The sequence below is a fragment of the Sciurus carolinensis genome, chromosome 10 (genome assembly GCF_902686445.1).
Source record: "Sciurus carolinensis chromosome 10, mSciCar1.2, whole genome shotgun sequence".
Taxonomy (NCBI): Eukaryota; Metazoa; Chordata; class Mammalia; order Rodentia; family Sciuridae; genus Sciurus; species Sciurus carolinensis.
This window is the reverse complement of record NC_062222.1, coordinates 16,393,451-16,407,096: the sequence shown is the minus strand read 5'-3', so window position 1 is coordinate 16,407,096 and position 13,646 is coordinate 16,393,451. Positions and strand designations below refer to the sequence as shown.

At 45.8% G+C, this 13,646-nt stretch overlaps 1 protein-coding gene across 5 annotated transcripts in view; it reads right to left on the bottom strand.

The window, feature by feature from the left end:
• Positions 1 to 1,427: 1,427 nt before the first annotated feature.
• The window catches only part of Noct (nocturnin), a 30,041-nt gene continuing 17,822 nt past the window's right edge, over positions 1,428 to 13,646 (bottom strand). For 3 of the 5 annotated variants that reach the window (XM_047566126.1, XM_047566127.1, XM_047566130.1), the window contains exons 2-3: positions 4,677 to 4,946; positions 1,428 to 3,605 (exon numbers count right to left, since the gene is read on the bottom strand). In XM_047566126.1, coding sequence (XP_047422082.1) covers positions 2,770 to 3,605; positions 4,677 to 4,946 — 1,106 coding nt within the window. In that variant the 3' untranslated portion in view covers positions 1,428 to 2,769. Of the gene's footprint in view, positions 3,606 to 4,676; positions 4,947 to 6,916; positions 7,419 to 7,440; positions 7,524 to 13,646 lie in introns of those variants that run through there. The other 2 variants (XM_047566129.1, XM_047566125.1) reach the window with 2 other exon arrangements.

The following is a 13,646-nucleotide window of genomic DNA, read 5'->3' as shown; positions in this document are numbered from 1 at the left end:
GTTTGAATCCTTTATTTTTTGGTACTGGGGATTGAACCCAGGGACACTTACCACTGCGCCACATCCCCAGGCCTTTTTATGTTTTATTTAGAGACAGGACCTTGCCAAGTTGCTGAAGCTGGCTTTGAACTTGAGATCCTCCTGCCTCAGCCTTCAGACATGCACCACCTCACCCAGCCCTCAATTATTAACTGTCATGTTGCTCAAATTATTTGGCCTTTCATTCTAAAAATCACATGCAAAGAACCAAAGGCAAGGAATTCAAATGCTGGTCTCTTCTTACCTACGTACACACCATAATGCATGATGCTTTTGTTTGTTTGTTTTTTAAGAAAATGAGGCAGTCCTTACCAGCGCCAGGTAGAATGGAAGCTACTGAAGTGCGCTGTGAAGGAAGCCAATGTCCATGTCACTCATCCCCTCTTCAAATCCACATAAGTCAACTTCTAAGACCTACTTTAATGACCATCAAATTATATGAAATAAAAAAGGAGAAGCAGGACCAAAAGCACCTCGGAATGGGATGGGATCACTCTACGCATAGAACGTACTTAAAATTTGAGGATCTCTCTTTAGTTCTGTGCAACGAACTTCTTAACTTACCATTACACCTTCAAGTTAGTTTTCCATTGTTCAATCACTGCTTCAAGTGACTCAGTCCACAAAGCAAAGCTGTCTACCAAGACTTTCGAGGCACACTTACAATACAAAACGCAATACACACTCTTCAGAAATTCTCGGAGCAGAATGCTCACCTAATTACACTTCAAATGAAGACAAGGAAATGCACCAAGCAACAGCAGCATCTCATTAAGTAAACATCCGGCCTCTGCCACAGGTTTCACAGTGGGTTTTTCTCAGCTTCCTTACCTTATGCTCACTTATTGGTATTTCCAGAAACTTTGTGCCCAGTGTTCTTCCCACTGACGCCTCTGCCCACCCTGATCCTTGCTGTTGACGTGTGTACGGTCAGATGACACTTGAAATTCTCACAGGTATGCTGCTTTCATCCTCACCCGGATTTGCTTGCTCAAGGCTCTCGTGATTTCTCTTCAGGTCGGTCTGCTTTAGGGCAGGGAAGCCGCACTAAGTAAAGTCCCCGAGCCTCCTGCCTCTCAACAACCGGCTGAGGCCGTCCTGCGCACCGGAGCAGCCGCCCTTCCTGCTTGCTCCTTCCAAAACCACTGGAAGCCTCACTTGTTCCGAGTGGTGTCAACTCAGGATGTGTGAATGAGCCATGCTGGGGAGCTGCAGCCTCGGCACCGAGACCATGCAAGCAAAGCCTGGGCGCCGCAGAGCCAGACGGTACCCACCATGGTATGGGTTCTACATATCAATGGCTAGAGCGGATCGCCAGGTGACAGCGTCAACAATCAGTCTGCTCCCAGATTCTTTTTGGACTAGAGAGACAAGATATTAAGAGCACGAGCTTTAAAAGGTCATTTATTAATCTTAAATATTTACAGCTCATACAATAAAACATTTACCAGGTTATGACTGATGGCTTATGTCGTCTGGAAGAGGCTTCACCTGCTATCTTTATTACTTTTATTTCTGATGGTTGAGAATTGCAGGTTACCTTTTAACTTCTTACATTCTTTGTAGATGTTCTAAACCATGGTCATCTGGCTGTCTTAGGAAATTTCTATGACAGCCCAATTACAGGGTTTCTATAGTTTCCCATCTCTGGCTGAGAGAGGTGGCACCTGTAATCCCAGCAGCTCAGGAGGCTGAGGCAGGAGGATCACAGTTTGAGGCCAGCCGGGGCAACTCGGCAAAACCCTGTCTTAAAACAAACGAGAAAAAGGGCTGGGATGTAGCTTAGTGCTAAAGCACTTTGGGCTCAATCCCAGTACCTAAAACCAAAAACCAAAACAAAACAAAAAACAAAAACAACCTTCACATCTCTGAAAAGAAGGTCCCCCTGGCTTTCTTAGCCACTGCCACATAACAGCTCCCAAATAATTATTGTGAAAACTGCATTCCAAAAAAAAATGATAACTTCCAATATTCCAATGGGAAAAAGTACAATATGTAGCAGTGATTGAACAATGGAAAACTAACTGGAATTTCCTCAAGAAACACAATGGGAAACACGGAGGCACAGTGAGGAGTATTTATGAAGAATGTACCAGAGTCCTGATACTTACACTTAAATAACAAAACCCTCTCCCTGAACAGCTGCTTTGTATACAATGTTAGACCACCAGATAAACATTTTAAAGCTTTAAGAAAATTACTATAAGTTACTTTATAATGTGTTTTGCATGGTTCTAAAATGTTCATAATGCTATAATTTATTTAGTTTTACATGAAGACATAAAAAAATAAATATTGCCATGCATATCTTGTTGACATTAGAAAAACTCACAAATAAATAACTTGAAATGCAGTCTAGGGAAATTTTCCTACATACTTAATGTTAACTACAGAGGACTCAAGCAAGTCTGCAAGTTTTTAAAGTATCTGCAAACTGAAAAAGCTTCAAGACAAGCCCAACCGAATGCCCTTAAATGACAGATTGAACACGTGACGCTAAAGGAGGGATAATAATATAGGCCGAAACTGGAGTGCAAACACCTTTTTTGCTATAGGTTTTCACTGGAAAGTTTTGTGAACTAATGGGCTTCTTTTCCAAGGGCATGCTGGAAACACAGAAAGTGACATGACCGAACCCGGAACCCTTCCTCAGGCAACTTCCTAGCCTATTTCAGTTTCCTGAAACATCCCTGGTTAAGACTCCTGTGATTAAAAAGACCGGATCAGCTTCTATAAAGATCCACCAGGCTCCTCATTAAAGCTGAAGTCACACACTAGAGAAAGGTGGTCTGAGGGGTAATTGAAGGACGGAAGCCGGTTGGGTCCGATCTGTTCTTCGGTGAGGAGGTCGAGGGCCGACCTGACGCTCAGCGCGTGTTTGGAATACCATATGTAGTCCAGGGTGTGCCTGCACTCCCCTGAGGTCCGGATCTTCCAGGTGGTGTAGGGGGGCTCCGACTGCCCATCGGGGCTCAGTAGCTTGTAGGCGCTGTTCAGGTTGAGGCTGGAGGAAGCGAAGTGTTTGTAGACCTCTTCGGTTGGCTCTGCGTTGAAGTCCCCACATACAATCAGGGGGATCTTGGCACCTTGGGTGATGTTCTGCAGGTTCTGGAGAAGGTCACAGCCCTGAGCCGACCGAAACCGCTCCCAGCCAGTGCGTGCTTTTAAGTGGGTGACAGCGATGCAGAACTGCCGGCCGGATTCCTTGCACTCCAGGGTCTGAGCAATGGCCACCTGGTTGGTTTTCAGCGTCATGGCCGTCAGCCTGATATTGGCACTGTTGACCAGCTTGAAGCGGTTCTGCAGAAAAAATAAGGCACAGCCATCTGGCCCATTGTTGTGTTCCACATCTAGACAAGGTGACCAGGGCTTCGGGAAAAAGGTGCCTTGGTAGCCCAGTCGACTGAGGAGCGGGTGGAAGGTGTCAAAGTAGTGGTCCACTTCCTGCAGGCACAGTATATCGGGCTGGTAGGCGAGGATCTCCTCCAGGATGAGGCACTTCCTCTCTTCCCACCTGAGCGCTTCCACGGGGCATTGTACAAAGTTGTCCTTGCCCTCTCCAAGAGCTGTGGAGAAAAAGCCAGTCGGTGTTAGCTACTGCAGAACCGCCACCTCACGGTGCCCAGGAGTCTCCAGGCGCCCGGTGCCTCCTGCTTCAGATGCCCTGGGGGGTTCTCTCTATACTACACCCCCCCAAACTAAATAACCTCTTAGCATCCAGATGAAGCAAGCATCTGACTTCTTTTGTATAAAACTATTTCTTGTAACTATATTCCAAAATAAAAGATCTTTGGTTTTAGCATTAGAACTGTTCTTTGCTATTGTAGGAATCTAAACTATGTCAAATGCAACAAATATATTTTGCTCTATATACTAGTTTTAACACTGACATTAACAATAAAGCCAGAGACTGGGGAGATAGCTCAGTTGGTAGAGTGCTTGCCTGTCAAGCACGGGGCCCTGGGTTCGATCCCTAGCACTGCACAAAAAAAAAAAAAAAAAAAAAAAAAAAAAAAGCCATATGAACTGATACAAATAGACACTACTCAGAATGAACTTTAAATGGGCAGCTTTGCCTACTAGGTGAATGAACACCTAGAAAAAATGAAAGAATCAAAGATTGGTAAGTCAGCATATTCCCTTCTTTTCCAGTAGCTAAATACATATATGCATCCATGAATAAATGGGCTCTTGTTTCTTTTTCTTAAAATGTCTACTGCTACATAAAAGGCAATGCTATGGAAGGTTGACTGACATCTGTTTTTTAATTCGGCAGACTCAGGAAATAACAAAATAACATTTCAATGAACACAGAACTGAAGCAACATCTTTTTGGTCTCCAGTTCCACAGCTGAATGTGGAATACAATTGAGTCACCTAAACACCTAGGCGCTCCCACCCCAGCAGCTGTCTCCTCACAAAACTCTCCATGTTACCCATCAATGCCGTCTTACAGTGATGGCCTGGAGGCTGGAGGCAACGGGCTTAAGGATGTCCCACTGAGATGCCTGATAAATGACAGTTACCCCTTCCTTCCACACCTCTCCCCTGCACAGCGACACCAGAGCACTGGGCACATGCAGAGCAGAAAGTGGTCACAGCAAACCGAGAGCTCGGCATAGAAGCACCAGGCATACCTTGGGCGAGGATGTTCCATTGCATGACCCTAATGGGTGGGTGGCTACTGGGGCAATCTGTCCTCAGATCCACAAAGTCCCTCTGGTACCGGGGTGGTCGAGTGTGCAGGACAGCCCTGCACTCCTCAAGAAGCTCTTTAGGATCAATGGGCTCCAGATGTTCTGGGTCAGGTGACACCAAATACTCCGGGTGCTGAGAGGCGGCGCTGCTGGTCAGCGTCTTGGCGAGAGCACTGTAGAGTCTGCTTGTGCCGTTTCCCATGGAACACGCTGCGGAGAGGAAAGCACAGGTAAGCCGGCTCCGTCCCTCCTCCCGCTTCAGCTGCAAGGTAAGCAATGACGTCTGCACCGCTGGGACTCGGTGAGGGCGAAGGTGCCGCCTTCATGGGCAAAGCCAGTTCTACAGGTCAGTTGAAGAGCTTCCAGGGGCCTGCTTGCTACCTGGACAGGTAATCCAAATACTGTGGTTAACACCAGTCTCTGACTAACAGACGATTCTTTGAAGGGAAGAATACCTCGACCTGGGTGGCCTCTTCTAACCTCGGATTTGGCTTTATGATTTGTAACTCTGGTCTCACCCAAGAACAGCCAAGCAAAACCCACATTCCTTTTTCTACGGATCATAAGGTGAATCTGAAGATTAGTCTGTAAAGAGTGAAAGGTTAGAAGGCCCACAGTGACACTGGGTCACAGCAGACTGCTGCTCTGTTCATGCTGCCTGCGCAGGTGCCTGTCACCTAAGCGGTGGCTGAATTTACTCCACAGCCATTTCCCTCAGGTGTCGAGTGCACCGTCAGGGACTCTGACAACATCACTGGGCAGCATGGTCTGCAATACCAGCTGCTGGGTTTTCAAAATCCCTGGAAAAGGCCAGGAGTCAGCAGGTCTCCCCCGAGGACGCACCTTTTTCTGACTTGCCCACATTTCCTGAGACCCTACAATGAGAAAGGGTGAGAAGTCCAGAAAGTGCCAGCACCGCTGTCTTCAGGGCCCTTTCTAGTGCTTTCCTCTTCATCTCAATAGATTACACTCCACTAAGGACAGAGCAGTCCTCAACTGTGGAGCTCGGAGAAGCGACAGCCGCCAGCTCACCAGAAGCATTCGATGGCTCTTCTAGAGGTCAACCATGTTCCTTGTCATTTTCATATAAACCCAGGGGCAAGTTTTACTTGGAATCACCTCCAAGATTCTGTGCATGTTGAACCTGGTACTGAGCAATCTGATTTCTCTACCGCATGCGCAGACCCTTGCCTTCCCTAGAAAGACTTTTTTTTTTTTTTTAAATAAAATGTGCCAGGCTGACTGACAGCCTCTCAAACTAGCAGTCAATCAAACTCACTAAGGTAGGTCACAAAGCAAATTCAAACATTCAAATATCCTCGAACATCAAGGTCAATAAGTCTACAAGAATGCTCTCTTGTTCCTTAAAGTAGTGCCTCCTCAAAACTAAGAAATGGTACACTGGTTTTCGCAACATACATTCAGGTGTCTGGGCATCTCCAAGTAAATGCACCCACAAACACACATGCACATCGGTGGCAAGAGGGTTTCATTTCAACATTTTAAATCCATTTTAACTGATTTGCCTGCTTATCTGAATATATGAGACCAAAGGAAGAAATTTTCTACTTGGCTGGAAATATCACTGGAGGAAGGTCCAAGGAGGACCCAAAAAGGGGGACCTTAACTCAAAATGACAGGCCCTGGACATATGGGACAGAAATGAATTTCAGCTAGGTGTGGTGACACACACCTGTAATCCCAGTGACTCAAGAGGCCATGTAGACAGCAGGACCTCAAATTTAAGGCCAGCTTGGAAAACTCAACAAGAGCCTGCCTCAACTTAAAAAGTAAAAATAAAATAAAAAGTGCTTAGAATGTAGCTCAGTAGTGAAGCATGCCTGGGTTTAGTCACCAGTACTGCAAAAAGAGAAAACAAAACAAAACAAAACAAAACAAAAAAAACCAAAAAAGAATTTCAGCACAAGTCAGACAACAAGGCACAAGCAGAGATTCATTTAAGAAAGCAAGGATCACGCCCTTGAGGGCTCAACGTGCAGGTGAACTTTTTTTTTTAATAAAAATTAAAAAAAAAATTTTTACGCCTGCATTTTGATCCATTGTACACAAATGGGGTACATCATATCGTTTCTGTGGTCGTGCACCACGCGTGTTATCACACATGCACACAGGGACGTGATGTCTGTCATTCTACTATCTTCCCACCCAGTGCAGGCTACCTTGAGAGTGCGAAGCGACCTCTTGGGCTGGGGTGCTGGTAGTCGTAAGGGACAGCAGCTGGCCAGGACTGGGTGGAGCCAGGGCGGGGTCAGGCCACTCTGTAGGCCAGGCCAGGCCGCAAGGACCTGGCGGGGATGCCCGAGTTGCTTGTGCATTCCAAGGCTTCACGGGCACCTCTTTTTTGAGATGTGGTATTTTTCTGTACCCCCAAATCTCTCTCTCATCCATACCATTTTCAAACTTTCTTCTTGGTGAGTGGGGTGTAGCTCCATGGTAGAGCGCTTTGCTAATGTGCATGAGGCTCTGGGTTCAACCCCAGCCCCAAACAAAACACACAGCTAACCCCTTTGTGGTTCTGAAGTGTGGTCTCCAGATCTGCAGCAGAAGCGTGACTGAGATCGTGGTCCCCAAACTGTGTGCCAAGGAGCCCCAGGGCCTCAGTGCAAACTCAAGGGCACTCGGTATATTTTAAAGATGAGGTAAGCAGTGACTCTGGACAGCTGTCAAGCTGTGGGCACGCTACCAGCGCAAAGTAGACGCGTTTCAACAGCACGGTTCCACATTCCTTTGGATGACATTATATCTTTGCCAAGCTGTGCTCTGGGGCTGTTACGACACAGGACAGAAAAGAAATAAAAGATAGCTAGAAACTAGGAGACAAGAGGAAGGACAAAGAAATATGACTTTAATTTAAAAGTCCCTCCCTAAGCCTGCTCTCTCTTCCCAGCTCTATCACTCCCCAAGTAATTTTTCTTCCAGGTCCATCACCCCCCAATTTCTGAAAAATCTGTAAATCTTAAGGCTACTGTAAATTCATTGACTTATAAAAATCACCTTGTGCACTGCTGACTAACCTACATAATTGATAATTAGGCAAGAAAGAGATGATATTATAGGAAACCTACAATCAAGGGTACTTTCTAACATTATCTACTGATCCGATAATGGGGACCATGTCAGCCTAGGGATTCTGAGAATGTCCAGACGACCCTAAACTTGCTTATCATCACCAGACTGATGTCATCTCCACACACCTTCCCATGCCCACCTCCTCCAAGTTTATTTTAAAAGAGGAGCTGGGAACCCCAAATTCATCTCTTACTTTTGAGATGGCCCATGTGTGTCCTTGAATGTGTCTCTGCTTTCCTAAATTATATGTCTGTGTCTCTAACTGACATGCCCTTAAACTCATTCCTGCGTGTTCTGTCAAGAGCCCAAAGAACTAACTCCACTTGTCCTGAGTTGAAGTTGAAGTGTCCCTCTCTGGCAACTCCTCAATCTCTCCAGCGACAGTTACTGGGATAAAAAGAAAGCACCATGCAAAAATGAATATGAAAAGAGGTGGCACTGTCCAGGAGTCCAGTATTTGAGGGGCCGGGGAGGGAGGGAGCTCAGTGGTAGAGCCCTAGACTCATGCGAGACCCTGGATTTGATCCCCAGCACGGGGGGGTGGGGGGGGGGGATAGCCTGACATTGTTAGGTAAAGCCAGAAAAACTACCCTGAACGGCATTTCCTTCTACCAATTTGCACCATTTAAAAAAATCAATTCCAGATTAAAAAACAAAACAAAACAGAACATTCAGATAATGTAAGCGTGGCAGAAAGATGCCCAGAGGCAAATCAAACTGTGCCCTATTTCAGAGTGAACTAAAGGTCATTTAAGAAAATGATACAAGGTATGAAAAAGTGTTCTAAATCAAAATTAGAAACCCAGAAAGGAAACACCAGTCACACAGCTCATACATTCATCTTTACCAACTGTGGCTTAGGTAATTTTTCCATATAATGTCAAATTTTAAAGCCTTTGTAAATTGGAATCAAATATCTACATTGTCAATAAAGTATCCTGTATATAGATTAAATTATTTCCTTTAAGAAAGAGAAATGGCTGAGCATGGTGGTGCATGAATATAATCCCAGCAACTCAGGAGGCTGAGGCAGGAGGTCCTAAACAACTTAGCAATACCCTGTCTCAAAAAAAAAAGAATTAAAAAATAAAATAAAAATGTTGGGGTGTAGCTCAGTGGTTAAGCACCCCGGGTTCAATCCCCGGTACCCTCCCAAAATAAGAAGGGCTAGGCGTGTGGCTTAATGGTAGAGCACCTCTGCTTCAATCCTTAGTACCAAAAATAAATAAAGAAATAAATGTTAAAAAAAATGAGAAAAAGAATGTGAGAGAAACTGACAAATACCGAAAATAAGCAAAATTAAAATTTCTTAGGCATCTAGGTAACAAGAGCAAGCAACTTAATAAGGAAAATCTGTGTATCATCACACTTTAACTGCAAATGATTTGTTTGAAGAAAATGAAGTAACATTTTAAACATCCATAAGGAAAGAAAATGTGAGCCAAGGATTTTGCAAAACTGGCCATCTCCAGGAGCCGTAACCAGGAACTCACTGAAGAGGTGGTGGGCAAATTCCAGCTAGGTCTTTCTGTACAAGTCTTCAAGCTAAAATCAGTACCCCTAGTACCGGGATTGAACGGAGGGCCTCATGCATGCCAGGCAAGCGCCTACCACTGAGCCACATGCCAGTTCTTTTTATTTTTTATTTTTAGACAAGGTCTTGCTTAGATTCAGGCTGGCTTGAACTTCCAATCCTCCTGCCTCAGCCTCCCCAGTTGCTGGGATTACAAGTGTGTGATGCCCTGAGATTTTTACATTTTTCAAGACTTGTTAAACATACACAGAAATATGTGCCAGTATCATTTTTGGTCCACAAAGGATGAATATTTATTATCTAGCCCTTTTCAGAAAAACATTGCCACCCTAGAACTAGAGAATAAGACTGAGGTCAAAATGACCTGAGAGATGATGGTACAGAACATGTAGCTTCTCAGAAAAATCAAGTCTAAAAGAGGATTAAAGGTAAGGTAGAGCAGTATGGAGATTCCTCAATACCTGGAATGGAGCCACCATTTGACCCAGCTAGCCCACTCCTCAGTTTATACCCAAAGGACTTAAAATCAGCATACTACGGTGACGCAGCCACGACAATGTTCACAGCTGCTCAATTCACAACACTAGATTGTGGAACCAACCTAGATGCCCTTCAATTAACGAATGGATAAAGAAACTGTGGTGTATATATTTACAATGGAATATCACTCAGCCACAAAAGAATACAATTATGGCATTTGCTAATAAATGGATGGAGCTGGAGAATATCATGATAAGTGAAACAGGCCAAGCCCAAAAAACCAAAGGCCAAATGTTTTCTCTGAGAAGTGGATGATGATACATAAAAGGGGCGGGGGTGAAGGGGTGGGGAGAGAAAAATGAAGGAACTTTGGATGGTGTAGAGGAAAACGGAGCGGGAGGGGGTGGGGGAAGGAAAGATAGTAGAATGAGGAAAACAGCATTACCCCATGTATATGTTTATGATTACATGAATGGTGTGAATCTACATTGTGTACAACCACAGAAATGAAAAGTCGTACCCCATTTGTGTACAATGAATCAAAATGCAGTCTGTAAAAATAAAAATTAAAAAAAAAAAAAAAAAAAAAGCAAAGGTATAGTCTGTGAAGGCTACGTGATCCAGTAATGGACAAGAAGGTTTAGTCACCAACGTGGGGAGGGCAGAATGGGGAACACAGGTCCAAATTACAAGCCTTAAAACTGTTTTCAGGGTCACGGGTAGTGTTAGTGGTAGTGTTGCTATTCTGAAGCGGTCATGTACATGTGAGAGGAAGCAAAGGTGATATTCCAGTTTTCTCATTGCTTGTTTGTTGTGGGGCTAGGATGGGTATGCATTTAATAGGCGGTTAGCTGTAACACTCAAAGGAAAACACCAAGCCAGCTCATCTTACCCCAACAGTGGATTATTAAATCTGATCAACCAATCTATTTGTGATGTGGCCTCTGAAAGACTTTTAGTGGTTTTCAAAAATTAAATCTAGGAGCTGTGGGTATAGCTCAGTTGGTAGAGAGCTTGTCTTGCATGCAGGAGGCCCTGGGTTCAAACCTCAGCACCACATACACACACACACACTCAAAGAATAATAATTAAAACTACCCTCAAAAGACAAAGGTTTTCAGCCTGGCCAAGTATTAAGGCCTCTTATGGGGCAGACATCAAAGATGGAATTCAGTTGCAGTAGGATAAAATGGGAAATGCATCTAGAACAGATAGAAACATTTTACATCTATGTTCCCGGGCTCTTAATATACCATCTTCATTATAGGCACTGGAGACATCTTTTAATGAAGAAAAGGTGGATGTTTCATCCAGAGTGCCTATTACTCCCATCACATTTGAGACTCAGAATGGACAATTTCTTTTTATTGGGGGGGGGGGGCACCTGGGGTTGAACTCGGGGCACTCGACCACTGAGCCACATCCCCAGTCCTATTTTGTATTTTATTTAGAGACAGGGTCTCACTGAATTACTTAGCACCTCACTTTTGCTGAGGCTGGCTTTGAACTTGAGATCCTCCTGCCTCGGCCTCCCCAGTCACTGGGATTACAGGTGCGCACCACCGCGTCCGACAGAATGGGCAACTTCTACTGGATGGGACTATAGCACTCAGCATGGACTAATGCACTGGATGGTGCAGCGGCACACTCCCGCAATTCCAGCAACTAGGGAGGCTGAGGCGGTAGGACCGTAAGTTCAAAGCCAGCCTGTGACTGCAGTCACTCAGAAGGTTGAGGCAAGAGGATCCCAAGTTTGAGGGGAGACTGGGCAACTCAAAACAAAACAAAACAAACAGTCCCAAAAGACCCTCCACTCATTAGCCTCCTGGACAGTCTGCCCTCGGGCCAGGCTCGGTCCTCACTGCACTGGGCAGCTCAACCGGATTCTTCGCATCCACTGTCCAATACTTAATCTAATCCCATCCAATGGCAGTCCTTGAGGATCCCCTCCAGGCAGAATGTTGGTAATTTCACATTCTTATTTCCTAAGCTCTGGGAAAGGCCCTCTATGCCGACAACGAGTGCACTGATCTTTCCCCTGTGAAGTTAGTAAGTGGTGAACAGGCAACACTTGTGATCTAATCAAAGAAAAATGAAGCCCTTCAGAATGGCCAGGACATGACAAGGCTAAAATAGCCCGATGGTAAAGAGCAACCAGGACAAGACCAAGGAAACGGGACGAGACGGGGCCCAGTGCAGGGCCGTGCCTGTCAGTACTCCTCCCAGCACAGTTAGCCCTGCCTCACGCTCCAAGCTCACGGACGCTAACTGCCACTTGTTTTTTTTTTTTTTCCCCTCAAATGTTTCAATGTCCAGCAAGTGACAGACACTACTCTAGCCTCCTGGAGACACATTAGCAATAACAGAGACCAAAATCCATGTCTTCACAGAGCTGTGTTCTAGTGGGGAGAGACAAGTCCATATTAGTGATGAAAGGCTGACACGATAACTCTGCATGATTTTTCCTAAAAGATCAAATAAAATCTCTCCCCCTCCCCCCATGACCATTATTGTTTGTCCTGTGGAGAAAAAAGAAGAAGAAAGGTGTGTTGGGGACTCCTGGTGGAGCCATGCACTTGGAGGCCTCAACAAAAGCTGGAATTTGAGCAGAGAACAGAGATGGTAAGAAATGGCTTCCTGGAGGCCCAGCACAAGAGCCCCAGCAGAGGAAGAGCAGAGCAAGAGCTCTGGGGGTCAGCACTGCCAATCGGGAGTGGAGCTCAGCACTACCCTACCTGGAGCAAGAGAGAGTAACCAGAGGCCAAGGCTGAAGACGAGGTGCCGCCAGCACTGGCCACCTGAGGCGCAGATGGGGAGGCACTCCATGAAGGGCAGCACCTAAACCCACGGGGGCGGCAGCGCAGCACCCAGCTCATCATGGAGCGACTACGATGAGCCACCAACAAGCATTCTGGTTTAAACATACGGCGACATATTAAGAAAACACTGCATGGAGGGAAACCAGGGCGGCCCTGAGGAAACCCACTGGAGGCGACTCCCAGCGGTCGGCCCCGGGCTTGGATTCGGGTGGTGGCAGAGAAAGTGGTAGGTCTCTGCACAAAGCCAGGGGTCGGCAAACTTTGTGGGTGACTTGGATGTGGTTCAGTAGTCAAGGCTGGCCAACGATTCTGGCTGAGCACGGGAAAAGGAAGTTGCTGTGACAGTGGTCAGGAAGGCCTGCTGGTGTCTGCAGAAATCAGGACTTCAGCAACTAGTGACTGGCATCCCGGGAGAGGGGCTAACAGAAAACAGACAGCTGGGAGATGTCAGTGCGGAGAAGCCAGCGAGTTACCTCACCCATCTGTTTGTGGGCTTTGCTTGCTTGTTTTGCGGTGGGTCCTGGGGGTGGAACCCAGGGCCTCAGGCATGCTAGGCAAGGGCTCTACCGCTGGGCCACATCGCCAGTCTAAAGTGAGTTTAAAGAGAAAGGAGGCCAAAGGATTGAGCTCTAGGACAGAAGGGACAGTGTGAAACTCTGCCAAGGCTGAGATGACGTAGCCAGAGCAAGAAAAAATAGAAATATGATTTTCTTGGAACCAAATAAAGAGTTTCATCAGGGAGGAAGTTCCCACCTGCAAAGGGAAATGGCGATGGAGAACCGACTTGGACTTAGCACTGGAAACTCTGGTGACAAGAGCCATTTCTTATTTTTGGTGGAGTTGTGGGCAGAAGAGAATATAAGACAGAGTAGAGAAGTTATTTTGAAGAAGTTATAGCTAAAAAGGAGAGAAACGGAGTAGAGGCAAGGTAAGTTTTCAGAATTGGAAGCTAGTTTCCAGTCTGCTGGCCACTGTGTGCTGCAGGAA